At 37.9% G+C, this 27,917-nt stretch overlaps 1 protein-coding gene and 1 long non-coding RNA gene across 5 annotated transcripts in view; one reads left to right on the forward strand and one right to left on the reverse strand.

Annotated features, from left to right (window-relative positions):
* Window positions 1–27,885, reverse strand: LOC138758554 (uncharacterized). Its single transcript, XR_011354336.1, has 2 exons — window positions 27,816–27,885; window positions 1–375 (listed from the first exon to the last, which is right to left on the reverse strand). It is a non-coding gene; the product is annotated as an uncharacterized lncRNA (long non-coding RNA).
* The window catches only part of LOC138758553 (probable G-protein coupled receptor 139), a 44,599-nt gene continuing 38,851 nt past the window's right edge, over window positions 22,170–27,917 (forward strand). The window contains exons 1-2 of one of the 4 annotated variants that reach the window (XM_069927644.1): window positions 22,170–23,439; window positions 23,523–23,641. In XM_069927644.1, coding sequence (XP_069783745.1) covers window positions 23,402–23,439; window positions 23,523–23,641 — 157 coding nt within the window. In that variant the 5' untranslated portion in view covers window positions 22,170–23,401. Of the gene's footprint in view, window positions 23,642–27,917 lie in introns of all 4 variants that reach the window. The other 3 variants (XM_069927642.1, XM_069927645.1, XR_011354334.1) reach the window with 3 other exon arrangements.

The raw sequence follows: 27,917 nt of genomic DNA on the forward strand, positions 1-27,917 counted from the left end.
AACAGTGCAGAACATTTGTATTTGCTGGTAATTGTCAGTTGGAACAGAGCAAAGTTCTTTCAGTTTGTGGTTCCTTGAACATTCTGACAATGGTGGAAAATCATTTGTTATTGAATCATGTGGTGATCTCTCAACCGTTATGTTTATTTACCCAATGATGGAGAGTGAGCGAAGTGCCAACAATGTAGGTTGAGCCCATTAATATATCGCCTGCTACTCTGAGGGAGCAGTAATTGCGGATGGAATTGATGGAAAGGAATGTCTGAGATAGGGTAACCATTCATTTGACGAACTTCTGCATTTTCTTTCGGTCTTGAGTGGAGATTTCCTGAAACAGGTAGCATGGCTTCCAACAGGATACTTTGAACGATGCTCCTGTAAATATGGTTCAAAACAACAGTTTACTACGAGCCCAGAGGATCACACAACCCAGGAACAATAGATATTCACCAAGACAAATGGTTACTATAAAAAAGTTGCTTTGAATTATCTTTAAACCACAAAATAGGATAAAACTTTAATTTATCTCCCTGACTTAACCCCCTTCTAATTATAAGCGCACGTGCATGTATGTGTGCTTAAGTTTAGAACAGTACTTTAATTCACAGTCCATTCTCACTTTTCCACTCCTCCAAATTAACTGGTTGCTATGAAATCTTATACTGTGTATAGAATCCCACATTGATGTATTTCACCAGACCTTGGAGTTTGAAAGGCAAATAGTTACCACTCAGGAAGTTCATGTCGGTTTTAAAAGAGAGATTTGTTGATAGCTGGATGCAAATGATTCCCTTCTAATAAGGCACGTGAGTGTCATGCTAAACATATTGGACCCATCAGCATTTTCCTGATTGTAATTTATTTATTTAAGTTCACCAAAGAGTTCCTTTGTTTTTCTTATTTAATGCAAAACCTTAGCCAGCCAGGCCTGTCCTCTTGTGTGGGTCACATGGGCTTTGACCAGGATATGATAAGCTCTCACAACCGGTTTTTAATTTTTTAAAATTTCTTGCACTTTCATATCAATAACAACATCCACAAATGATGATCATCAATGAAGACATTAAAACACCTTTTTACAACAGAATTTAACACAATAAAAATAAAAATGAAAAAAACAAAATAGCAGAAGATAGAGTACAAAAACTACAGCTGGCCATGTCAGATAAAGGAATAAACAGATGAAGTGGAAGAAAAACAGACAACTTTGCAATTATAAATTAATGAACTAAAAGAAGAACTGAGAGATAGAGACAAAGCAATTAAAGAGATCCGTTAATTCAAAAAATTGATGTGTTAGAGAATTATAGCAAATGAAATAATATAAAAATAGTAGGTGTACAAGAAGGCATAGATGGATCAGACATAAAAGGATTCATAAAAAGAAGAATCCAACAAGTCTTGGAAGCAGAAGATCTACAAGACAAAATTGAATTGAAAAAGCACACAGAACATCGGCACTAAAGTCTTATTAAAACCAAAAACCAAGATCCATAATAATAAATTTACTAAGACACACAATGAGAACAAAAACATTAGAGTGGGCAAAGGACAAATTAAAAGAATATAAACAACTACTGGAATAGAAAGGACAAAATTTCTATCCAGACATCAGCTTTGAACTCTTAAAAGAATCGAAAGAATTGAATCTGACAAAGCAGATATTATGGAAGAAAGGCAATAATTTTAATCGACGATATCCAGCAGTATTAAAAATATTAATTCCAGGGCAAAGTAATAGACTGTTCTCAGACCTGAATGATGCCCATCAAGTTGCAGAACAATTGCCAAACAGAAAACAAAATGAGAAGTATTATAAAAGACTATCAAAACAATGTACATAAATAAATTGTAAAGATAATAGTGTAAATATAAAGTTATGTTTGGAAAATAGGAGGAAAAAAAGATAAGAAAAATGTGTGAAAAAAGCTCTGTTACATTTTTTGAAAATATATAGTGTTTCTCTAGGGGGAGGTGAGGAAAAGAAAAATAACTACTATTTCAAAATCTGTTGATGCTTGCAGTTATTACCTCAACCCAAATAGATAAGGGAATTAGAGTTGTCTCACAAGGAGTCAGAGACAACCCAATACGTGGGTGTTTCGGGACTTTCATTATTCTCAGTAGGAATATTTTATTTGTTAATTTTAGTAGGGGTTTCAAGGATAAGTTGCTTTTTCTAACCATGTCGGAATGTATTAAGATGTGCAAAAAGTATTTTTTTAAAATATTGGTAATAAAAAAGATATGAAATAATTGAGGCGACAAGAAAGAATTGAAAAAAAGAAGTAAAAGATGGATACATTAAATTTCATGACTGTAAATATTAATGGAAAACTCAATCAAATTAAAAGGAAATGGTTTCTGACTACTAGAAGAAGAGAAAATCGACATTGCTTTTGGCCATAAACACACTTAACTGAGATAGGACACAGTAAATTGATGGGAGAATGTCTAGGCCATGTAGTGGAGTCATAATACAATTCAAAATCCAGGGTCATAGCTCTATCAATCAACAAAAATATACCAATCAATATAAAAGAAATAACAACAGATCCAGCAGGTTGATATGTAATGACAAAGTGCCAGATATATTCTGAATTTTGGAATTTACTAAACATCTATGCTTTTAACAAAGAAGAACAATTTATGCAATCAATCATCAGAAAACGAACAGAAACTTGGGGACATATCTTGCTCGGAGGGGAGTTCAACTTCAACCTGGACCCAATGATGGTCAAAACTGGAAGACAATTAACAATAAGAATAAAGAAACTAAATTTATACTAAAAGCAATGCAGGATATGTGATGAATTGATATATGGAGGAGGCATCATCAAAAAAAGAGACAATATTCACACTGCTCAAATGGACAGAAGACATACTCAAGAATAGACGTGATTTTGTGATCGGCACAGATCCAAGGGAGAGTTAAAAATGGAACGTACAGCAAGATTATTAGCTGATCACTCTCACCTATTATTAACAATTGAATAGGAGGATCACCACCAAAGACATGAAGATGGAGACTAAATCCTACATTTTTAAAAAGAAAAGATTTTAAAGGATATATCGAATAATAAATTAAAATATTTTTCAAGATAAAAATGTAATCAGTAAAAGACTAATTTATTTTATGGGAAGCAATGAAAACTTTTATTAGAGTATATATAATTAGCAATATGATTAAAATTAAAAAGAAATATAATCAGGACGTCGAACAGTTGGGAAAATAGATAGCAATCATAGAAAAGGAATTAGCAGAAAGAGAAGATATAGAGAAAAAGAGAAAACTTGCAGAGAAAAATTTAAAATATGAAACATCACAACCCATCTTCAACTTTTTTTACACATGTTTCCCAGTTTGTCCTATTCCAGCCCTAGCTACTGTTGCTGCACTGTCAAGAAAACTGCAGATAAAAACCTATTTTACTCTCCCTGCTTGAAAAACCACAGGACTCCCTTCAAAAAGCAACCTCCACTCAAACAGACAGTGGCTCCAAACCTAATCCTCTTCTTTAATCCTTTGCTTTTCAAAACAGCAATCCCTTAGTTAACTCTCTTGGACACTCCCCACAGCTTTTTGGAAAGGTATTCTAAGCTGGCCTGTCTAGGCTAGGCAGAGTTCCGGAATATTTTGAATCAGTTTTGAAGCGTTTGTATGTGATTTACACTAGAAGAACCTACAACACTTTATCTCCCAAAATCATATATATATATCTATACAATATTTAAAAAAAACCTTTTATATGTCATTTAAAAAACAATTAGTACATGACATATACAAGTAACTCTAAACATGAACGTTATTTTTTTATATATAGAGAAAATAAAGGAAAGAAAAGAAGAGAAACACCCCCTTCTGCCAACTCTCCAAAGGAGAGCCATAAAGAAAGAAAAAATATATTAAGAAAAAATTAAGCATACATATTAAAATCTAATTAATTTAAATTGAAATGTAAATATTCTGAATATAATAACCACTTTATTAATAAAAAAACTATAATCACGCGAAACATGTAATTTTTTCCATTATTAAACAATATTGCATCTCATTATGACATCTATTAATATCAATCATATTTGTATCTTTCCACGTACTAGCAATACATTTTTTCGCTACAGATAATGCTAAATATACAAAAGCAAGTTGACATTTATCTAATCCCAGACCTTTCAGAGGTTGCAAACTACCCAATAAAAATACTGTCGGACTAATGGTATTTTAATCTTATACAGGTATTCTAAAAACAATTGAATTTTCTTCCAAAAAGATTTTATATATGTACATATATATATGTATATGTACATGACCAGACAGCATGAAAAAAATGTTCCTACAGAATTACCGCATCTAAAACACAAATCTGATTCATAAAAACCATAATTTTTAAAATTTTCATGCCTTAAATATAATTCATGTAAAAATTATAGTTAATGATTTCATAGCTTGTATTTATTAGTCTAGTTACACTATCATAACAAATATCTGACCAATCATCCTCGGAAAAAATAAAACCAATATCCACTTCCCATTTACTTTTAGATTTATCCCAACCCTTTTTATCCATACCATCCTGTAATATTTGATACATTGATGAAATATAACCCTTCTCTGGTACCTTCATAAGAAAAATCTCATATTTAGTCATTTCATGTAAAATCATATCTCTACCAAACACATGTTTTACCAAAGATCGAACTTGATAATAAAAAAACAGAGTTCTTATCAATACCATAACTGTCCCTCATCTGATTAAAAGATAAAAGATTACCTCCTTTAAAACAATCTCCCAAATTTTCCACACCTTTAGAACTCCAATGTAATAAACCGATTGTGTATTGAAAAAGAAATAAGTTGATTATTATACAATGGAGTCAAAGCCGATAATTCACCCCTAAAACATATCATTTTCTTTTTCTTTGTCCATAATTTCATTGAATGTTTTAATATAGGCACATTATGTTGCTGTAACAAATTTATATTCAATCTAAACAAAACTTGATGTATTTCAAATTGAGAAATATTTGCCATCTCAATTTTGGCCGAACTAGGGAGCCGTTCCAAATCCATCAATGAACTAATAAATTTAAGTTGGGCTGCTTTATAAGTTAGGACCAAACTTAAATTTCTCCAAAACTGTAAACAAAAAAATCCACTTAACTCTATCAAATGCTTTTTCTGCATCTAAAGATATCATGATTGGGTGATCTAAAGAATGTCAAAACCTATTAATCAAACTAATCACACTCAGTATATTATCTGAGGCATTTATATTCTTTATAAAACCTGTCTGATCCATATGAATCAACTTAGGTAAAAGCTTAGCCAATCTATTGGCTAAGGTTTTAGCTATTATTTTATAATCTACATTTAAAAACGAAATTGGTCTATATGAAGATACTTTCAAAGGATCTATCTTTTTTTGGAATTACTGTAATTAAAGCACTAGAACAAGGCTCAGGCAATTCATAGCATTCTCCAACTTAATGTAATAAACCTCGAAACACTGTAGAGAGATCATCATAAAAAAATTTATAAAATTTAACCGAAAATCCATCGTCACCAGGCGATTTACCATTCAGCATTTCCATCATAGCCATTTTAATTTCCGAATCAGTACAATGGTGCATCCAACTCCCATATATCTGCATCTTCTAATGTCAGTAAATTCAACTGTGATAAAAAAAAAAGATCAATCGATCCATTTTCTTGTTTACCTTCAGATGTATATAACTTTTTATAAAATGAACAAAATTCATCATTAATCTCACGAGGTTTTTCAGTGATTAAAGAATTCCATCTACCAGCATTAATAGTCCTTGAAACCTGTTCTTTCTTTAATTGCCGTGCCAATACCTTATGTATTTTCTCTCCCCATTCATAATACCATTGTTTAGTCCTATTAATCATACATTCAAATTGATAAGATTGCAAAGTATTATATTCCAGTTTCAACCTAGATAATTCTATTTTCTGATCTTCTGTAGCATCTTCATGAAATTCCTTTTCTAACTCATCAATCTGTTTCTCTCATTCAAGACTCTGATTTAATCGATTCTTTTTTATTTTAGAAGCATAACTAATTATTTGTCCTCTCAAATAAGCTTTCATAGCATCCCATAATACAAACTTACTTTGAACAGAATTAGAATTTTCTTTTAAAAGAAGATTAATTTGTTTTTACAAAAAATCAATAAATTCCATATTTTTTAATAACATTATATTAAACCTCCAACGATAGGCCACTTGAATTTTCTCAGAGGTTCCATATGCAAAGTATAACAAAGAATGATCTGAAATCACCCTACTTTTATATTCCACTTTTTGTATTTTCCCTTGTAAATGTGCCAATACTAAAAATAAGTCAATTCTTGAAAACGATTCATGTCGAGATGAGTAAAAGGAGACGTCTTTCTCTGTCGGATTAAGACATCTCCAAATATCTACTAAATTAAGATCTTTCATCAGTGCTTGAACCTGAACTGCCATTTTAGATTTCTTAATTTTCTTCGGAGGTTTATCTAATAAAGGTTCCAAAACACAATTAAAATTAGCACCAACTAAAACATTATCATTAGCCGGATCCAGATATAAAAATGCATCTGAAATAAATATTTCATCATCTACATTTGGGGCATAAATATTAAGTAAAGTCCAAAATTCACTACAAATCTGACAATTCAATTTAAGAATACATCCTGCCTTTTCCTCCATTGATTGTAATTCAAAAGATGAACTTTTATGTATTAAAGTTGCTACACATTTAGACCTGGAATTAAATGAAGAATATACATGCCCTACCCAGTCCCTCTTCAATTTCATACTTTCTTTGATGTTCAAATGTATTTCATGTAAAAAAGCAACGTCAATTTTCATAACATACTCCAAAATTTGCTTACGCTTAATCGGACTGTTTAAACCTTGAACATTAAAAGTAGCAAACCACAACTTTGACACATCTAGTAATATTACTAAGAACTAATAATATCTTTATATAAAAGCTCAAATCAACGTAAATAGGCCCTCAAATAGTAAAAAACCATTCACAAATTAAAGGCTAGATAAAATAAAAAAAAGAAAATAATAAAAAATTAATCAACCCCCCCTCACAAAGTGGCTGATGACTAATAGAACTTAGAGCAAATCTCTCCCCCCCCCCCCCTAGCTGATCAAAGAATATCCAAGAGATTTCAAACTCGGAGACCACATTTCAAGAGAAGTTGGACTCTTTCAATTCCCGTTCTTCCCATTTCTGTCATTTCTTCTGTTTTCAGAACAACCACATTTTTCTTTAGGTGACAATGGTGGACTACGTCTTTGTCCTCTTACATCTGGCAATTAATCAGCAAAAATCATTGCTTCATGATCATTCTCAAAAAAACGAGATTGATAGTCTCCATAAAACACCTTCAACACTGCCGGATAGCGAACAGTAGACTTATAGCCTTTATGCCACAAAACTTCTTTAACTGGATTTAATCGACATCGATGTTGAATGACCTCTTGACTCAAATCGGAATTTAAAAAACTCTGCTATTCTGAATCAATAATGGAGTTTTTCATTGTCTCGCATTTTGCACTGCTAGACGAAGTATTGCTTCTCTGTCCAAATAATTCAAACATTGAACTATTACAGGTCTCAGAGTTTGACCAGGTAAAGGTGTTCTTCTTGAGGCTCTATGAGCTCTTCCCAATACCAAGCCTCCATAAAAAATTCTTGCCTTAGTACTTGTGGGATCCAGTCCTTAAAAAACGAAGAGGAACTTGTCCTTCCATACCTTCTGGGAAACCAACAATTTTCACATTATTCCTTCTGCTTTGATTCTCTAAGTAGTCTATTTTCCTCTCTAACTCCTTCTCATGCCCTCACAATTCTATAACGGATTTTTCAACCTTCAAAACTTTTTATGCATTAGAAGCCACTTGCTGTTTACATTCCAAAAAAGCAGACTGAAATTTTTAAAAATCTTCACAAGATGCTTCCACACGTGCTTTAACTGTATTCAATTATGAACTAAACATTTGAGCCATCTCGTTTATTATAGACTGGATGACAACATTTAACTGTTTACATTGGAGCTCAGAAAAACTCAGCCCTGCTTTCTCAAACTACTATTAATCATACATTCAAATTGATAAGATTGCAAAGTATTATGTTTCAGTTTAAACCTAGATAATTCTATTTTCTGATCTTCTGTAGCATCTTTGTGAAATTCCTTTGCTAATTCATCAATCAGTTTCTCTAATTCAAGACTAATTTATTCGATTCTTTTTCTTAAGGCATTTTAACGGTTTTACTGTGGGTCTGGACTCCCAGCGACAGCACCCAAACTTCCTCAGGGGGTCGACGCTGGTCTCCACCCGAAGCTCATTGTTTTTGCAAAAAATCACGGAGGAGATCAAGATCTTCGGGTTGGAATGCTTCCTGAAGCTTTTCAGGCAATGGAGTCGTCTTCCTGCGTGCTCCCTCCGTTAAAGTCGGCAGGCTGCCAGAATCGGGATCCATGTTTTGGGAACATGCACCTTCCTGCAGAGAACAGGTAATCCCAGTGCTGTCCTTCACTTGGTGAGTAGTAGACATTTTTTCAGCTCCCACAGGCAATCTTTGTGGTTTAGGCACTAAAGAAGTTAAACCTGAAGCTGCAGAAAGTTGTTTAGGCCTCAAATCTTCAACAATTCGAAAATGTAACTTCTTCTGCACTTGAAGTTTAATCGTCTTACCATTAATGGCAATAACAGTTCCTTAATACTTTAAACTAAAATTTTAAAAAGTTTAAATTTGAAAAGAAGGGGTAAAAAACGCGTACTTAATTTGGCAAGAACCTGAAGAATGGGAAACGCTGGTCTGCATGTTTAATCTTCTTTGCCAATAAGGTGACTTTATTGAATAAATGCTTTCCTTGGAACTTTTCTGTCCACTCTCACCCACTGATTTCCGCTGATAGGAACAGAAGACGGTAGTTTGCACATCTAGTGGAAATCATCGTGCAGCTCCTTCATATTAGTGACATTGAGTGAGAATACTACATTCAGACCTCAAGTTAGGCTGATTCATCCCTGGCAAGATCCAGCAAATCTTCGGTATTTCAGTATTTTGATTTATTGAACTAGATTGAATGTTGATTCTCAGAGAAATGCTGAGGGACTTGGTGGTCATGGAAATTAATCCTTGTCTAACACATATATTAAATTGAATGTGATTTTTGTTCCTCACATTATGTTCATGAGTGGATAATTATAGAATAATTCCACCAGCATAAATTGAGCTCTTGAGACACTCTGAGGGGTTGGTATCAGCTGCAGAGACCGGACACAGGGTCTTAACTTGTTCCAACCACCATCTCGTTCACGATATGGTTGTGGGCCCAGAGGACTCCACAACCAAGCAGGAATAGAAAAACACCACGACAAATGGTTACTTAAACAAAAGTTGCTTTTCATTATATTTAAACATGAAAAGAGTATCGAAATAATCTTATTACTATAAAGATAATATCCCAAATTTTCCCCCTTCTAATTCTAACAGGTATGTACATAATGTGTGTAGAAATTCAGAAAGGTTCTTCGATTCACAGTCCAATCTCACTTCTCATTCCTACAATTTCACTGTTTGCTGGGAAGTCTTATACTGTGCACAGAATTTAACATTAATGAAGTTCACCAGGCTTTGGTTTTGAAACGTTCAGTAGTTACTGCTCAGGAAGTTTCCTGACATTTTTCAGAGAGATGTTTGTTGCTCGCTCGACAAGCACTGACTCCTTCCTATGAACCATTTCAATGTCTTTCCAAAGAAACATGCCGATAAAGGGTTTTCCAATTTATAACCCCATTCATTCAAATCAGCACAGAGTTCATTTTTGTTTTTCGTATTTCAAATATAACACCTCCTTTTGTATTGACAAAGAGAACTTGGAATAGATTGAACTAAGAGTTAAGAACTCACAATGCATCTTCATAATGAGGGTTTTCTATAAGCTTGCCAGCTTGTCCTGTTCCATTCCTAGCTGCTGCTGCAGAACTGTAGAAAGGAATTTTCTCTCTCTATCACCCTCTCTCTTTGAAAAGCCCGTTTTACTTTCTCTGCCTGCAAAACCACATGACTTTCATTGAAGAGCAAACTACATTCTAATAGTAACAATGTCAGACCTTCACATGCCAATCCACTTTTCACACAATAATTCTAGCACTGAATTAGATGTAAGTGAGAGCAATTCAATGACAAACAATGATTTTAGCTGGGGATCACGGAGTGGTGTCCCAGCACTCCTGCTGGGCAAAATCATACATTTGGACTTCTGTCACCTTCATTCAGGCCTGATACTGCCCAAATAGAGCTGATCGTGGATTCATTTAAATATCACGTGACTGTGTAGTCAACCTCAAAGATTGTGGGGCGCTAAATTATAAAGAAGGAAACATGCCTAATGGTAGAGGAAGATAGGATGTTCATAAATGAATACATTGCTTAAATATTCACAAGTGATAATGAACTTGATCACGAATAGAGCAAGGATATGAGCATTTGGAGAAGAAAGGTCGACTGAAGTTTACTCAACATTTATGTCTGAATGAAAAGTCATTGAAACATAGAAACATAGAAGATAGGAGCAGGAGTATGTCATTCGACCCTTCGAGCCTGCTCCGCCATTCAACAAGATCATGGCTGATCTTAAAGTTCAGTGCCCCGTCCCCGCCTTCTCTCTGTAACCTTTAATACCCTTATACTGAAGAAATATATCTAATTCCCTCTTAAATATATTTAATGAACCTGCCTCTACTGCCCTCTGTGGCAATGAATTCCACAGATTCACCCCCCTCTGGGAAAAGAAATTCCTCCTCATCTCGGTCCTAAATGGTTTGCCTATTATCCTCAAACCATGGCCCCTGGTTCTGGATTTTCCCATCATTGGAAACATCCCATCTGCATCCATTCTGTCCAGTCCTGCCAGAATTTTATAGGTCTCTATGAGATCCCCTCTCAATCTTCTAAACTCCAGCGAGTACAATCCCAATTTGCGCAATCTTTCCTCATAAGTCATTCCTGCCATTCCAGGTATCAGCCTGGTGAATCGCCTCTGCACTCCCTCCATTGCAAGAACATCCTTCCTGAGATAAGGTGACCAAAACTGCACACAATACTCCAGGTGTGGTCTCACCAAGGCCCTGTACAGTTGCATTAAGGTATCCTTGTTCCTATACTCAAACCCTCTTGATATGAAGGCCAACATACCATTTGCCTTTTTAACCGCTTGCTGTACCTGCATGCTCGCCTTCAGAGACTCGTGTACAAGTACTGCTAGGTTTCTCTGCACTTCCCCATCTATTAATCTATTGCCATTCAAATAGTAATCTGCCCTCTGGTTTGTACTTACCAAAGTGGATAACCTCACATTTATCCACATTGTAGTGCATTTGCCATGTATCTGCCCAGTCACTCAATTTATCCAAATCACACTGGAGCTTTCTGACCCCCTCTTCCGTGCACACAACCGCTCCTAGCGTAATGTCATCTGCAAATTTGGAGATATTACATCCAATCCAAAAGCCATAACATTTGAGAAGATAACAAACAAAATTAACAATGATAAGCATGTTATGTAGTTTATATAGATTTTAGTCCTCTTTGAGAGATTAGTTCAGAATGTCATAATGTTGGGTTTCCATGAAATCGTAGCTGTGTGTCTAACAAACTGCCATGACTGTAGAATGCAGATAATAATAGTGGAAGAAATATATTCTGCATGGAGGACAGTGATTAATGAAGTTCTGCAATGATTGGTTCTGGAATTCCTGGTCATTGTGCTTTTAGAAATGATCCACATGAAAAGGAGAAAGGATATACCCGAAATGAATGCAAATGTACAAACATTGCAGAATTCTACATGGTGCTGAACGTTGTCGGAGTTTACAAAGGAGAGAGGCAGGATTGTAATGGAAGATTCTCACCTATTTTTTATCCTGTTTTTTTCTTCATTTGCAGCTCTTGGTTCTGGAGGGCTGAGAACCTGTTTATTTTAAACTTGCAGCTTTGGGTTCTGCAAGGCTGAGAACCTAATTGTTTTTAGAATCAGCAGACATAAGCAAAATTCCACCAAGGGGCCAGAGATGCTTTTATCTAAAGAAAGGACATCTGTGTACCGAGAACGCTTAATCTTCCTGCTTATTTTGGTCAAAGACTGTCAGAGGCCTAGCCTTGATGCAAAATAAACCATTGTATTCAAAGTGATAAGCTGAAAATTATGTTGTTCGTTAGAAGCCTAGCATGTTAGCTTGCTTTCTTATCTTTCTTGCTGTGCTAGGAATAGGTGCTTGGATAAGCAGTTTTTGGGGTAATATAAGTTATGGTCCCGCTGCTGAAGTTTGAGACTTTCCGAGAGGTGGCAACATCTCTCAGCAAGAAGAAGAACTTCTGGAGTCCAGCCAACATCCTGGTCAGGGGAGGTGGACAAGCTGCTACCGGCACCTTGACAACCTACTACAAGTGTGCAGTCGTTGCCTCGCTTCAGCAGTTGGGACATGTCCAAGCATTGATAAATATAGTCGGGAAGGGCTTGCATATTGTAGTGCAAAATCAGCTTTTGAATTTGTAATAAACATTTGTATAATCTGAACTGCTCTCGGTGTGTGTGTGTCTATTTTCTTTCGGTAGCTCAAACACTGTGACCAATCTAAAACGAACCAAGTGAGAGGTACAAGTTTTCCCAAGACAATTGGCGCTGTGAGCAGGGTTGGATTCAAGATGTTTTGCCAAAAGAAAGAGGTGAGCCCTGAGCAGTTCTTGATTACTGGATGGACTTCCAAAGACAATGGTTTTGGCATGTTGGTCAATACCCTGTCTTTGTTAGGACCACCCATTAGTTGGGATGAGGTAAGATTTATCAAGTGTACCTCTGGGAGAGCGGGTTGCCACTCTCTTTCGAGAAAGAAAATTTCCTGATAAAAAGGGGATGCTGACGGATGATTTTTTGGTTGCTGGCCACAGCCTTATGCCACTCCATTCAGCGTGAAGCAGAATCAGTTCAAAGAGAAGTATAATCTCAGCACAAGAGAAAGCAATTAGAGGAGGAGCTAGAAGCCATGCGACAACGCTGTTCCATGATGAGCGAAATTGTTCGCTCCAGTCAGGACAGAGCCAAAGAATGGGGAGATAAGCATGTCCAAATGATCTGCCGTAATATTAAACTCCGGCTGCAGCTCTATGCAGGTAAGGACAGGCAAGGAGTAGAACCCAATCCATTTCGTACTCGTGCCATGATAAGGAATGGTGATGATCCTGATGTAATTAAGGATTGGGATGGGAATATCTGGAATGATGACAATCGTAATGATGCAGATACTCCCCAGCATGTGTCTAACATACTACCCTATCCACCACCTGCTGTTCATGCCTACCCCATAAAGCAGCAGACTTCCCAAACAGACAGAAGGGGGATGATGTAAGGGTAGAGATGGAAGGGATAGATACTCCGGTCTCCCACGTGGACCCAGGGGAAAATACCCAAACCCCTGCTTATGCTCTATGGTCTACTCCCTCTATGGCCTCAACCCCCTCCCCTAGACTGGATGGATGGCCCTGCAGGCCAAAGTGGGAACAGCGGTCGTAAGCAATCAATGATATGTGACTTCTCTGTAAAAGAGCTGGCTGCCATTGGAGATCAATTTAGGCAAAATGCAGGAGAAACTCTGGCAGCCTGGCTCCTGCATGTCTGGGAACAAGGAGGGGGTAATGTATTTTTAACCCCTGAGGAATTGTTGGGATTAAGAACATTATCTACTGATGTCAGGGTCACTGCTGAGCTGCGGGGTAGAGGGAGAGAGATGTATTACTTACTTACTTCTCTAGGCGATGCCCTGCTACGGGTATACCCATCACCAGTAGATTGGGATTTACATTTGCAGAATAATTGGAGAACCCCAGAGGAGGGTATAGCAGTAATTCATCAACATGCCCTGGCCTCTGCCTTGTATGCATGGCGTTTGAAGCTATGGGTACATGGGGGGAGCCCAGATGAAGAGATATTCACGGTTGGAATGCATACCAGATTGGTTTGTTCTGCCTGCTAGAAACAGAATTACCTTTAAAGAAATTGCTCGAGACAAAAATTGAGAACAAAGAACATTTATTATACAACAATGCAAAGTTGGGTGCTTCCACTTACCCTGGGATTACACACATACACTGGGGCTCACCCAACTTTTATACAGTTTATCTCAGTATAGGAATAACCACCCCCCCCCTTACATTCTTCTGCCTCCTGCTGGAGAGGTTTGGCATTAGGCAATCCTGCCTGCCGATGTGCTGTTTCTGTGCACTTGGAGGACCAGGGGGGTATCCTGTCGGTGTCTTCTCATGTCATTATCCTCATTGTCCTGATTCACAACCTTGCCCTTGTCCCCATTCACTCCTCTCAGAGTTACAGTCTCTTCATATGCAGAGTTCGCTAATCCTGTCTAGGGTTTACTTGTTTAATATACATAACTTGATAAATCTGTATAAGGCTTACTAATTATATATGTAGAACTGGCTAATACTGTCTAAGGTTTTCTAATTATTTATGCAAGCCTTGCTAATTCTATCTGGGGCTTGGAGACCCTTATCTCGTTCAGACTAACTCTACTTCTATCATCAACTCTGTCCTTATCTCCTTCATTTAGTGAACTTGCTGATTCTGTCTGAAGACTAGGAGATTCTTATCTTACTCAGACAGTGTCAGCTTCCTGCCTTCTAATATCCATGTCTCATGTTGTTTGTACTGGTTTCATTCATTTACTTATGTATCAATTTTATTTTCTTCATGTTCATATTGCAATATCAGGTTTTCTCATCTCTCACATGCCCAACCCACTACACGTGGGCTGGTTCTGTCCGTAACATTTCCACTAATTGGGCACCCTGTGTCTGAGGTGGTGCACACCTTATCTGGGCTTTGAGAATTAGAACTGGGAGGTAAAATCCACTCACGTACAGCCCAGGTTAAATCAGACAAGCAGGATGAAAAGAGAGGGCCTGCTGCCAATAACGGACCGACAAGGAAGGACCTTTTTCTAACCTTGTTAAAGTTAGGCGTACCTAAAAGTGATATTGATGGGAAGCCTACTGCGGTCCTTTATGCCCTTTATAAGAGAAACGCAGGGAAACATCATCCCCAGCTGCTGAGTCCTCCTGGCCCAGCTGTGCACTTGGCTCCCCCTGCTGCTTCTATCGAGCAGGCTTCTCCTGTTCCACTTACCCGTGATGAGGTACAACAAATGGTTAATAAGGCTCATGGATAATAGTGGCATGTGGACCCCCGAACCCTACTGAAGCATGAAGGTGTGGGCAGGGCTCACATGTCTACACCATTGAGATACGGTGGATACACGGGGACCCACGGCCCTACATACCATTAACAATCCATTGGGGTGGTGGTAATGACTGCCAATATTTGGCCTTGGTCGATACGGGTGCGGAGCACTTGGTGATTCCGGGTAACCCCAACCTCTGCACTGGACCGACCTTTTGAATAGAGGGGTTGGGAGGTGCGGTCACCCTGGCAAAGGAAATAAAAGTCCATGCCATGGTGGGTGATAGCCCTCCCCCTATCTGGTTCCATGCCCTGGTGGCTGCTACTGACGAGTGTATCCTGGGTATTAATATGTTGGCTGGTACGACCCTCAATACTATCCAAGGGGGATTTGCCTTTGGAATTCGGACTATTAGAAAAATCTAGTAATGGATCAGGCTAAGTGGGATCCTGTGATGGTGCCACCCCCCATGAAACCAGTGTGCATTCCACAATATTGCCTCCCTGGAGGGCAAGAAGAGATTACTGCCACCATCGATGCTTTGCAAGAAGAAGGGGTAATGAGGCCCAGAACGTCGCCCTTTAATAGCCCTGTGTGACCGGTCCAGAAGCCGGACGACTCCTGGAGAATGACAGTTGATTATCGCTTTTTGAACAAACATGCCCCTCCACTTTCTTCAGCAGTTCCGGACATTGATTCCCTTACTGAAAACATTGCTCCTGGGAACTCAGGAACATGGTATGCTGTGATTGATCTCGCTAACACCTTCTTCAGTTTTCTTATTGCTGAGGACTCACAGGATTAGTTTGCCTTTTCCTGGAAGGGCCGCCAGTACACCTTCACTCGCCTCCCACTATTTGACACAGCCTAATTGCCCGTGACCTGGAGACGGTGACAGTATCGCCTTCCCTCTCGATTTACCATTATATTGATGATGTGATGATCCAAGGGGCCACAGAAGAGATGGTACAGGAAGGTTCGGAGAGTGTCCAAGATACCCTGATGCAAAGAGGGTGGGCCATTAACCCTGCAAAGGTACAGGGCCTGTCCCAGACAGTTATGTTCCTTGGAATTCAGTGGAATGCTGGAGAACAAGTGGTTCCCGATGAAGTTCACAATAAAATCACAGACTTGGCCACTCCTACTAACAAAAAAGAGACCCAGCGTTTCCTGGGGTTATTGGGATACTGGCAATGTCATATTCCACACTTGCATTGCTTTTACGTACTCTGTATAAGGTTACCCAAAAGAAAACAGACTTTGTATGGGGTGATGATCAGGAAAGGGCATTCCAGTCCGCCAAGAAGGCTGCCCGCATCCCAGATATCCCCTACGAACTACAGGTCTCCGTTACTGATGATGTGGCCTGCTGGAGCCTCTGGCAGAAACAAGAGGGTCGCTGAGTCCCGCTGGGATTCTGGTCACGTACCATGCCTGAGGCTGCCACTCGTTATTCTGCTTTTGAACAACAGTTACTAGCCTGTTACTGGGCCCTGCTGGAGACTGAAAGAATGACAGGTGATGCAGATGTTCAATTGTGACCTGCACTTCCAATAATGAATTGGGTTATGGCTAATGATGCTAATCTAAAGATCGGGCGGGCGCAGCAGTCTTCTATTGTTAAATGGAAGTGGTATATTCAGAGTAGTGCAACCAGAGGTCCTGAAGTGGTGGGCCGCATGCACAAACAGGTGGCTGATCTTCCGTCTCATCATGAGGACGTTGAACCTGCCTTGGCCGCTCATTACCCCACTCACCAGTTCAGTGGGGTGAACCATATGATTTGCTCACTCCAGCAGAACAAGAGGATGCCTGGTTCACTGATAGTAGCAGCCAGTGTGTGCAAGGAAACTAAAGTGGAAGGCAGTGGCTTACCATCCCAAGACAGGAACTTACTTATGCTGAGTTGAAGACAGTGACTTTACCACTACATCCCCATGATCACCCTCTTCACCCGTTTACTGATTCCTGGGCTGTGGCTAATGGACTTGTGGTATGGATGCCTGGTTGGCAAAAGAATGACTGGATGATACATGACCGCCCAGTGTGGGGAAAAGAGTTGTGACAGCTGTTGTGGGATGCTTCCCACCACCATGAGATAACTGTGTATCACGTTGACGCCCATACCAATGTGTTGACCAACATGGCACAACATAATGCAGTTGCAGATAAGCTTGCCATTATCAGCCGTGCTGATACCGTCCCCCTGGCTCGATGGGCACAAGAACAGAGTGGTCATTTGTGGGAGAAGGGATGAGCTATGTGGGCCTGTACACATGCTTCACCCGTCCATCAGGATGATGTCCGCATGGTCATGCGTACATGCCCAGAATGTCAACTTGTGAAGTCCCGTGTAATTCCTCCTGGTCCGCATGGCAGAATAAAACGGGGTGCTCGCCCAGCTGCGGTTTTGAAAATTGATTACATAGTCCCCATGCCAGACTGTATGGGTAAATCTTACGTCCTAGTAATGGTTGACACCTTTTCGGGCCTGGTCTTTGCTTTTCCCACCAAGACGGCTGACCAAGCTAGCACTATCCAAGGACTAAATCATTTAATTTCTCGTTATGATCTTCCAGAGGAGATTCAGTGTGATAATGGCTCGCACTTCTCCGGGGAGGCAATCTGTGATTGGACAACTGACAACGGTATCTTATGGGTTGACCATATTCCTTATTACCCGCAGGCTGTTGGGTTAGTTGAACGAATGAATGGCTTACTGAAGGAACAAATTCGTTTGTTAACACCACTGGGAACCCTGAAGGGGTGGTGTCATGTGCTACAGCAAGCAGTCGACAATTTGAATCATCGCCCTTTAAAAGGAGGTACACCTTTCCACCGACTTCTTCACGCTTCTGAACTACAGCCTACTCCAGAAGAAAAACAATCATTGCCCCACACTCCTGAACTAGAGAATGCCGGACAAAAGGTATGGGTGGCACCACCAAGTAGTGGCCCTCCTGTAAAAGGAGAAATAGTGACACCTGCACAGGGTCACACTCGGTGGGTAGCTATTAAGGGACAAGATGATTTAGTCTGTTTAAACACTGAACGCTTACGATATCGTGAGTGACATGTGTCAGGCTTCTTTGTTCCATGTTCTCCATTTTACGCTCCTGGTGTTCTGGCTTAACAGCTGCTTTGGTGCCAACAATTGGATTTGTAATAATGAGGACGTTCCAAGGGAGATATCCATGGGAGACGCAGTGTGGTGAATTACATCAAGGAAGTCCTCAGTCACCTGCCTCAAGTGCAACTTATATCGATACGTTATTGCCAGTGTCGGTTCTTATATTTTGATTGTAGATGGACCAACTGAAGAGGTTGCCACCTACTTCTGTGATGGTCATTTTTGTACTCACTTTGTATCTTGTAATAACTCTGCTCCACCTGCTGCTAAGTGGCGGAAGGATTCCAGTTCTCTGGAGGATTGGTGCTCTGCCTTGCCATCAAACATTCCTTCAGATTTGTCTGACACTTCCTTTCTCCATGTTTCCTATGCATACGCTCACCGATTAAATGTTTCTGATTGTTGGGTTTGTACTATAGGCCCTTTGCATGCTGGTATAGGCATTCCCATGATCCCCATTCCTTTCACCCGGAAATATTTTGACCCCTCCAAAGGCAGAATTTACATCCTGAGGAGGCTCATTTCTTTAATCTGAGTGATATTTTGGGTATTTTCTGAGGATGGCATATTTCTACCTCCTCTCATAATGTCACACCCCCTATTTTATTGTTTCCCAATATGTGAAGGGCTCTGTCTGTTTTTGTAAATTCCCTGCCAAACCTGCTGATTCACTGAGATTCAGTAATTTTTTGACATATTCCCTTTTTATTTCCAAGCCCCCTGTGAATGCGACTTATTGGGTTTGTGGGTCTCGCGCCTATGCCTGGCTACCCCTTACCTGCGGTGGTTGCTGCTATTTAGCATATGCCGTCCCCTACCTACACCATATTTCCCGTTTAGAGGACCATTCCTCGCTTATGCATAGGTCCCCTGTCCTTCGGCATAGATGTCATCTTTCAGGTGCCGAGATTTTCCTTGGCGCCTTCATGCCAGGTTATGGTGATATTTGCATTTCCCTAGAGGTTCTCAAATTATATGATCTGATGAACTCTGTTGCCAATGAGACATCCTTTGCCCTTTTGCCTGTCAATCAGGGCCTTAGTGACCTTAGTGATGAACTCTCTGCCAGGAGGACAGTGTCTTTACAGAATCGTATGGCCTTGGATTTTCTGTTAGCAAAACAGGGTGGCACATGTGCCATTGTCGGTTGTGAATGTTGCTCGTATATTCCCAATGTAACCACTAATATTTCTGCTATTATTCAGCATGTTTTGAATTCTGTTCGTGAGCTCCAGCGTCTGGGTATTGTGGCCAACAAGGATATTTTGAGCCTTGGTTGGAATCCTTTTTCATGGTTAGCTGGTACATTTAGGGGTTTATGCCACGCTATTCTTCGTTGGTTGCTCGCTTTATTGCTTGTTTTTGTAATTATTGTAGTTTTAATTTCTCTTTTACGCTCTTTTTGTACTCAAATACTTGTCAAGTCTCGTGTCTGACAGTCTGTGATCAAGGGGTGGAATGTAATGGAAGATTCTAACCTATTTTTTAACCTGTTTTTTCTTAATTTGCAGCTCTTGGTTCTGGAGGGCTGAGAACCTGTTTTTTTTTACATTTGCAGCATTGGGTTCTGAAAGGCTGAGAACCTAATTGTTTTTAGAATCAGCAGACATAAGCAAAATTCCACCAAAGTGCCAGAGATGCTTGTATCTGAAAAAAGGACATCTGTGTACCGAGAACGTTTGATCTTCCTTGCTTGATTTGGTCACAGACTGTCAGAGGCCTAGCCTTGATGCAAAATAAACCATTGTATTGAAAGTGATAAGCTGAAAATTATGTTATTCATTAGAAACCTAGCACACTAGCTTGCTTGCTTATCTTTTTGCTGTGCTAGGAATAGGTGCTTGGGTAAGCAGTTTTTGGGGTAATATAAGTTATGGTCCCGCTGCTGAAGTTTGAGACTCTCCGAGAGGTGGAAACATCTCTCAGCAAGAAGAAGAACTTCTGGAGTCCAGCCAACGTCCTGATCAGGGGAGGTGGACAAGCTGCTACTGGCACCTTGACAACCTACTACAAGTGTGAATTCATTGCCTTGCTTCGGCAGTTGGGACCAGTCCAAGCATTGATAAATATAGTCGGGAAGGGCTTGCATATTGTAGTGCAAAATCAGCTTTTGAATTTGTAATAAAAATTTGTATAATCCGACCTGCCCTTGGTGTGTCTGTCTATTTTCTTTCGGTAGCTCAAACACTGTGACCAATCTAAAACGAACAAAGTAAGAGGTACAAGTTTACCCAAGACAAGGATGCAAAAGTTGAGCAGAAAAGTGGCATGTGGATTTCAACATGATAAATGTGCGGTGATGCAATTTGGAAAGTCAAACCAAAAGGATGAAAAGAGGATTAATGGATGTTGGGCTTTATGAATATGGGGATTGAGTTCAATTGTCCAGTTGGTATGTGGCAACTCGACAAATGTATGCTGAGTTCACATGGGTATTGCGTTCCATCTGGTCACCTCATTATATGAATGGTGTGAAAGCAAAAGGAGGGGGCATGGAAGATTTGACAGCATGTTGCATTGTTTGAAAGATAATTCTTATGATGCAAGATTATCAGAACTAAGATTTTTATTTTTTTTTAGCAAGGAAGAATGAGACCAGACCTACTAGAGGGTTACAAAATTCTGAGAAGCACAGACCGGGTAGACAACCAATGCCTTATTCACAGAGCAGGAATAGTGAATACCAGGCTACACATGTAGAAAGTGTAAGGAGGAAAGTTGAGGGTCGACATCACAAGTAGGTTCATACACAGATTTGTGGCTGCTTGTAATGGAATGACTTACCAGGAATTGAGATAGAGTATGAATCATCTGTGTAATTTAGGAGACTCTTGGATAGACAAATGGATGAATATAAAATAAAGAGTTATGAGGCAGGAATGGTTTAGTGCATTTTTTGAAAACATTATTTATAATTAATAAAAAACGATACATTCAATAAATAATACAGTATTTATTTTGTCCTACAAAAACCACATGGTTATCCATCCAAACTCACCCAGCCAACTATGAAACGTCACAAAAATAAAGAAAAATGGAAACAATAATAGAGAACGTAAAAAAAAGCCAATACATTCAGGTATGGGTCGCGGTTGGTGAAAACCCTATCCCTTCATGGGAAATATTTTAACAATTTAAACATGTTCATCCATGTATGGGCTCTAAACTTTAACAAATAGATAATTATTTTTAGATTATTTGTTATCTTCTCTAACGGAATACATGACCTCTTCTCTGCATGCCGCCGGTGAATATTCAATTCAATATCATTCTTCCATGGAACTGCAAGGCATTTCCTAGCAATTGCTTAACTTTAACTCTAAGCATAATGTTTTATATTATCCAAAAAAATATTATTCTTTAAAATGGAATTTCAAATTTAAATATAACTTCCTAAAATTCTTTAATATTATCCAAAAACTGTTAAACGGTATCACATTTCCAACCGACTGTAAGAAAGTTCCTACTTCCATATGAGATCTAAAACAAAAATATGAAGTGACATATTAAACTTTCTTCACCGCGGTTAAATATAATTGATGAAAACATTTCTAATGCATCAATCAATATCGCACATTCACACTCTTAAGACATACTATCTTCGCATATCAATATCTAATCATCTGGGGAGATGGATATATCTTCATCTGTCCTGTGCATTTATGAATAAATGTTTGTGTCGCCATAATAAAAAAGCTTTATGCGCATTGTTTTATGTTTTTTTTGTGACACATATGTTGGTCAGCAGCCACGAGGTGGAGCTGGCTACAGGGAAGCAGTGGAATATCACAGGACACCAGAAAATTGAGAGAACAACACACATTTGAGATTGAGAATTGAGTTGATGACCACAACACTGGACCGATGAAGGGCTCTGCGGCTGAAGAAAGCACATTCAGCGGACTTGGTTAGTCGGGGTAAGGACCCTACGGAGGCCACTGGCTGATTACGACTGCGGGTGAAGTATTCACAAAGGTCGGCTGGAGAGTTGCTCAAGAATTGGGTGAAAAGGTATCACGAATCTGAACTGGTAGTCGAGAGGATGCCTGTGTGCTGTAGGTGGTGGAAGAAGATCCAGGAGTGAATTTCCAGAGACATTTAAGAGGCCCGTGAATGTGCGGCGTGGGAGCGTGGTGGGATGGGCAGATAAATCATGTGGAGAGATTTGGTATTTCTCACTGGATATCATAGTCGATGTCAACATATTGTAGTGAATCCATTGGCCAGTTCTTGAGCTCCTTTGTGCAGTATGTGTCATTCTGAGCTGCAAGTAACAAACCTAGAGATGTGTGTGTGAGAGAGGACGGGGCTGTTGTTGGAACAATTGTTCAGGAGACTCTCCCGCCTCCCCCAGATAATGAAGAATCACAAATATTTTTAAATTCTCCCTATTTATCATAAGCGCCTTCGCGGTCACTTATGCATCAAACTGCAGTTAATGCAGACAAGAATTATATATTGGTCCTGGTCATGTCTGCATGACACGAGGATGGGAAAAACTCTCGGACAAGTTAACATGTTTCAACTGTTCATTGTGTCGTCGCTGATGTGAGGTTTGAGGTACCTGAACCTGAGCTGAACTCCACTATTTGAAAACTTAATGATCAACTTTTCAAAAATAAACGATCCTGCGCTACTGCTGACTGAGAGGTTAGTGTCCGACTGCAGAAACCTGACGAAAATCTGTGACCTTGGTTTTCGAGCAGAAGCGAATCCGTGGAGGATGGCATTTCCCTTCCACTGTCTCCTCATGTAATGTTCACGGATTATCAAAACTTTTTCATTCAGATAATCAACACTTTAGATACTGAAATTGGAAGGAATTATGAACATGGTGGGTTGAACGAGGGTGAAAAACAAAGGGCCGTCAGGTATTGGGCAACGGGTGGCGCTGTGCTCTCTCTCTGCTGACTGTGCCGCGGTTTGTTATTCCCAAAGATTTGTTTAAATTCCTGCATCTGCATCGTTAGGCACAAACAAGAATGTTGGCTGTGTTTATGGGACGCTCATTTCTCTGGAGGTAACATCAATTACCGTTTATTGATGATCCTGGGATAGATGAAGGCTCTCTGCTACTTTCTTACACAGAGCTGTCCCTTTCAGACTCCCCATCATCGTCAAGATGAGAGCTCCACTCACTGTCTATCCATTTTCCTCGTTGCCTCCAATGTTACAGACAATTATGATTTACTACCCGATTGTGGCTGTCTTCGGGGTCCTGGGTAAGTGATTGCACCTGAATTTGAAAGAGGTGATTTCTTCCGGCAGTTATCTGGACAAAACATGGATTTTAGCCGCCACTGTTCAAAATTTAATGCAACTTTCTGAATGACCAAGATAAAGATAATTTGGATAGACCATTTAGTGAACAAGAATTTAAGGAAGCACTTAAATGTTTACAGAATAATACGTCTCCACGAGAGCATGGATTTCCTGTGGAAGTTTGTTAAGGAATTAAAGACTTAATAATTACTTCATTTATGCTAGTATTGTAGCACAGTCCCAACGTCTCCGCAAAGCGAGTCGCCACTTGGTGTTTCTCCGTCGAGTTCATACCCTCTTCCAGAAACCTTTTCAACGGCGAGAATTATGGTTATTCCTAACAAAGTCAGATATCCTTTAAGATCACCCTAATTTCGACCAATTTTATTGTATAACATTGTTCATAAAGTTATAGCGAAGAACTCTAATTGGGCTGTAAGATGAGATCGCAGTGATCGGCATGGTTTAGCTATATCTGTAGGTTTTTTTAAAAAGATTTTTTTAAAGTTTTTTTTAATTCAGATTTGTTTTTTCTTCTTTTTTGGGTTTTTTTTTCTCTTTTTTCATATATTGATATTAATTATATCTTTTTTTTAGAGATAGTTCACACCCTAAACTGATCTAAAAATTTTTTTATGATATATTTTTATTCTGTAATATTATTGTTTTATATCTCTGTATTAATTCATTACTTACTATGTATTTTTATATCTCTTTGAACTGTATGTGTTTATAAATTATAATAATAATAAAAAGATTGAAAAAGAAAGAAAAGATCTCAGCAAGCAGAATAAATATTCCGTTTGAGATGTAATAGATATTGATCAACAGTTTTCTTAAAAGCAAGACAAACATCTGAAGATATAGTAAGATTATTGTTTCAGGCACAAAGAGGCGACTAAAGTTGCATTAGGTGACATAAAATGCTTTTGATATATTCGAAAAGATTATTTACTTAAAGTTTTAGTTAAATTTTGTGTTGGATTTAATTTTGTAAATTGGATTAAAGCACTTTACAGAAGTCCTCAAGCTAAAGTATTAGCTAATAGGCAAATATCTAAATCATTTAAGTTCAAGAGGTCAAGTAGGGAAGTTCGTCATTTATCCTTGTTTCAGACGTGGCCAATAACTACTCTGTTTGCATTGAATATAGAACTTCTTGAACAATTTATTTGTATTGATGAACAGTTAAAAGTGTTTAAGACAAATCAACTGAGCATAAGATTTATTGCAGATGATTTCTTTGTATGTTTGGCTCAGACACAACTCTCATTATCTGGACTTTTTAATCAACTGATAGATTATGAAAAAGTTTCTGGTTGAAAAATAAATTGGGATAAAACTGAAGATATGGAATTAGTACAAGGTGATTATTCACAATGTAAATTAGATATATAGTTCATATGGTCTAGCAATGTGATTAAGTATTTAAGAATACTTGTTTCAGACGTGGCGGATTTCTATACCATAAACTTTATTCAGGAATTAAACAAAATTGAATTTGTGGAAAAATATTCACCTTTATACAATTTAGCGACCTATAAAGATAAAGGTAAATCTTTCAATTTAATCAAATGCACTTTAATCTTTCTCATTAATGGAACATAATATAAATTATAGAATGATTGCAAATTTACATCTATCATAATCCCTAAGTACTCAATTTTATAAGTCCATCAAAGTTTACTAATTTGCCTAGCTTCATCGTAATTGATCATAATTTCCTTCACAAATTGGTAGCTTTTCTCCCAATTCATTTAATGTCTAGAAAATTTACCATATAATGCAAAACAATTTTCAAAATAATTTAAAGATTGTTTCGGATTATTTAAATATATCTAAAAATCATCAGAAAATAAATTAATCTTATATTCATCCTGTCCAATCCTTATACCTGTAATATTCTCATTCTGCCTGATATCCAGAGCTAACAGTTCAATGTCCAATTCAAAAAGTGCTGGGGACAAAGAACATCCTTGATGAGTTGAACGTGCTCATATATAAAAGGAAGAAGATTCACATTTTGACGCCACCCTTGCTACAGGAGTATTATATAATGCCTTCACGCAACCAATTAATTAGGGTCCAAATTTATATTTCTACAAAATTTTAAATAACAAATTCCATTCGACCCTATCAAAAGCTTTTTCAGCAACTACTGACACTACCAGTGGTAAGTTGGGTTGCTGACGTGAAGCATTGATCAATGAAACCACTCAAAGGATATTATCCGAAGCATACCTATCTTTAATAAAACGAGGGTGGTCAGAATGTACTAATGGAGGTAAATACTTTCCTAAACTATTTGCTAATAATTTCACTATTGTTTTATAATTCACATTAAATAAATATTTTAAAATAAATATTAAATAATAAATAAATTTATTTTAATAAAGAAATTGGGAGAGAAGTAGAAACCTTCAAAGGCACTCAGTCTTTTTTTTGGTATAACATTTATTATTACACTCAAATATGAGTCTGGTAAAGCTTTTTCCTGAGTTACGTGATTAAGAACATCCATCATATCCTTGTGACTTCCCATTAGGCATTTGTTGAATAACATCCTTTATTTCTAAATCCGTAAAAGGAGAATCCATCTTCCTCACATCCTACTCCTTCATTATTGGTAAGTTCAACTCTGGCAAAAATTCTTCAATAGAACCATCGTCTCACACTCCCTCACAAGCATTTATCTTCTGATAAAATGACAAAATTGGTCATTAATTTCCTGAGGTTTTAAAGCAACTGAATTATCCTTCCTCACAGCATTAATAATCCTTGAAGCTTGTACAGTTTTCAAGTGCCATGCCAAGACTTTATGTGCTCTGTCTCCTAACTCATAACTTTGCTTAGATCTTTCAATCAAATGGTCAAATAGGTTAGTTTGCAATATATTATATTTTAGCTTCAATTTTGTCAAAAAAGCCTTATTATCTTCTATAGAATTCCTCTGAAATTCATTTTGCAACTGTGCTATTTGTTTATCCAACAACTGAGACTCTCCCAGAAATTTCTCATTTTCTTTTGATTTGATGACATGGAAATGCATTGAAATCATCCCATACAATAAAATTACTCTTGACTGTATTCTTATTCAAATCTAAATATATAGCAATTTGATCCTTAATAAATTTTACAAATTTCATTTCTTTCAATATCATTTGGTTAAACATCCAGAGAAAAATAGATTGATTAACATCCGGCTCCACCCAAGGGAGTTGTTAAACTCCACCCCAGGGAGTTTAATTAGCTCCGATGATATCAAGCAAATGCATTGCAGTTAGTTGGAAATCAGGTGTCAATTTAACATTAGGGAGTCCGAAAACAGAAATTCAAAGTTGTTTACCATGAGATAAAAAAAATCATATAACTTGAGAGTTTTTTAAATGGAGTTGCATTCCGTATACTCGAACATTAGGTTTAAATGTATAAATAATTCATCTGAAAACTCTGGTCCAATGAAGTCTTCGCTTAATAAATTATCTTTGTTTGAAATGATTTTAGGAATCTTTCGAATGTTTACTAAAACAATATAATTTAAAGTATATATAATTAGTTATAGATATAACCATATATATATTCATAATTCATGATAGCATATTAGTAATTTTATATATATATTTATAATTCATGATAGCATATTAGTAATTTAACTTTAGTACAGTTTATAGTTGGGGCAGGTCGAGGACCGGTGTTCAGAGGGTGTTATAAATGGGCTTTTATTCTGTAACTTTCTTTCTTTTTTCTCTCTATTCAAATCAACAAATATTCAATCAATCATTTGTAACAATGTGATATATGATTTCTATTTGTTTTATATATATTAATTCTAAATAAATAAAATCAATTCCTGGATTCCGGCAAAATCTTAGTAAATCGTAATAAATCTCCACACTCTTTGAAACTTATTGAATGTTTTCCTTTTCAAAGGTGACCCCAGGTTTTGCGTCATCACTGAACTTTGACAATTCAGAAAGTCATTATTTTATTTTATGAAGGTTAATGTACTAAAATATCCCTTCCTGTCCTCCAAATTCCGTTGTGTGGATTTCAGGGAATTATGTATCTGTATTCCTGGATCTCACTCTCCTTTCACAATCTTCAGGGCCTTGCGTTTTACCATGTGCATCTTACCTTGCTTTGTCCTTCCAAAATGCAACAATTTGAACTTATCTCTATTAAATTTCGTCTGTCATTTTCATCGAATTATTGCACCTTGTACAGACAAAGCCCTGT

The sequence above is a fragment of the Narcine bancroftii genome, chromosome 3 (assembly GCF_036971445.1).
Source record: "Narcine bancroftii isolate sNarBan1 chromosome 3, sNarBan1.hap1, whole genome shotgun sequence".
Taxonomy (NCBI): Eukaryota; Metazoa; Chordata; class Chondrichthyes; order Torpediniformes; family Narcinidae; genus Narcine; species Narcine bancroftii.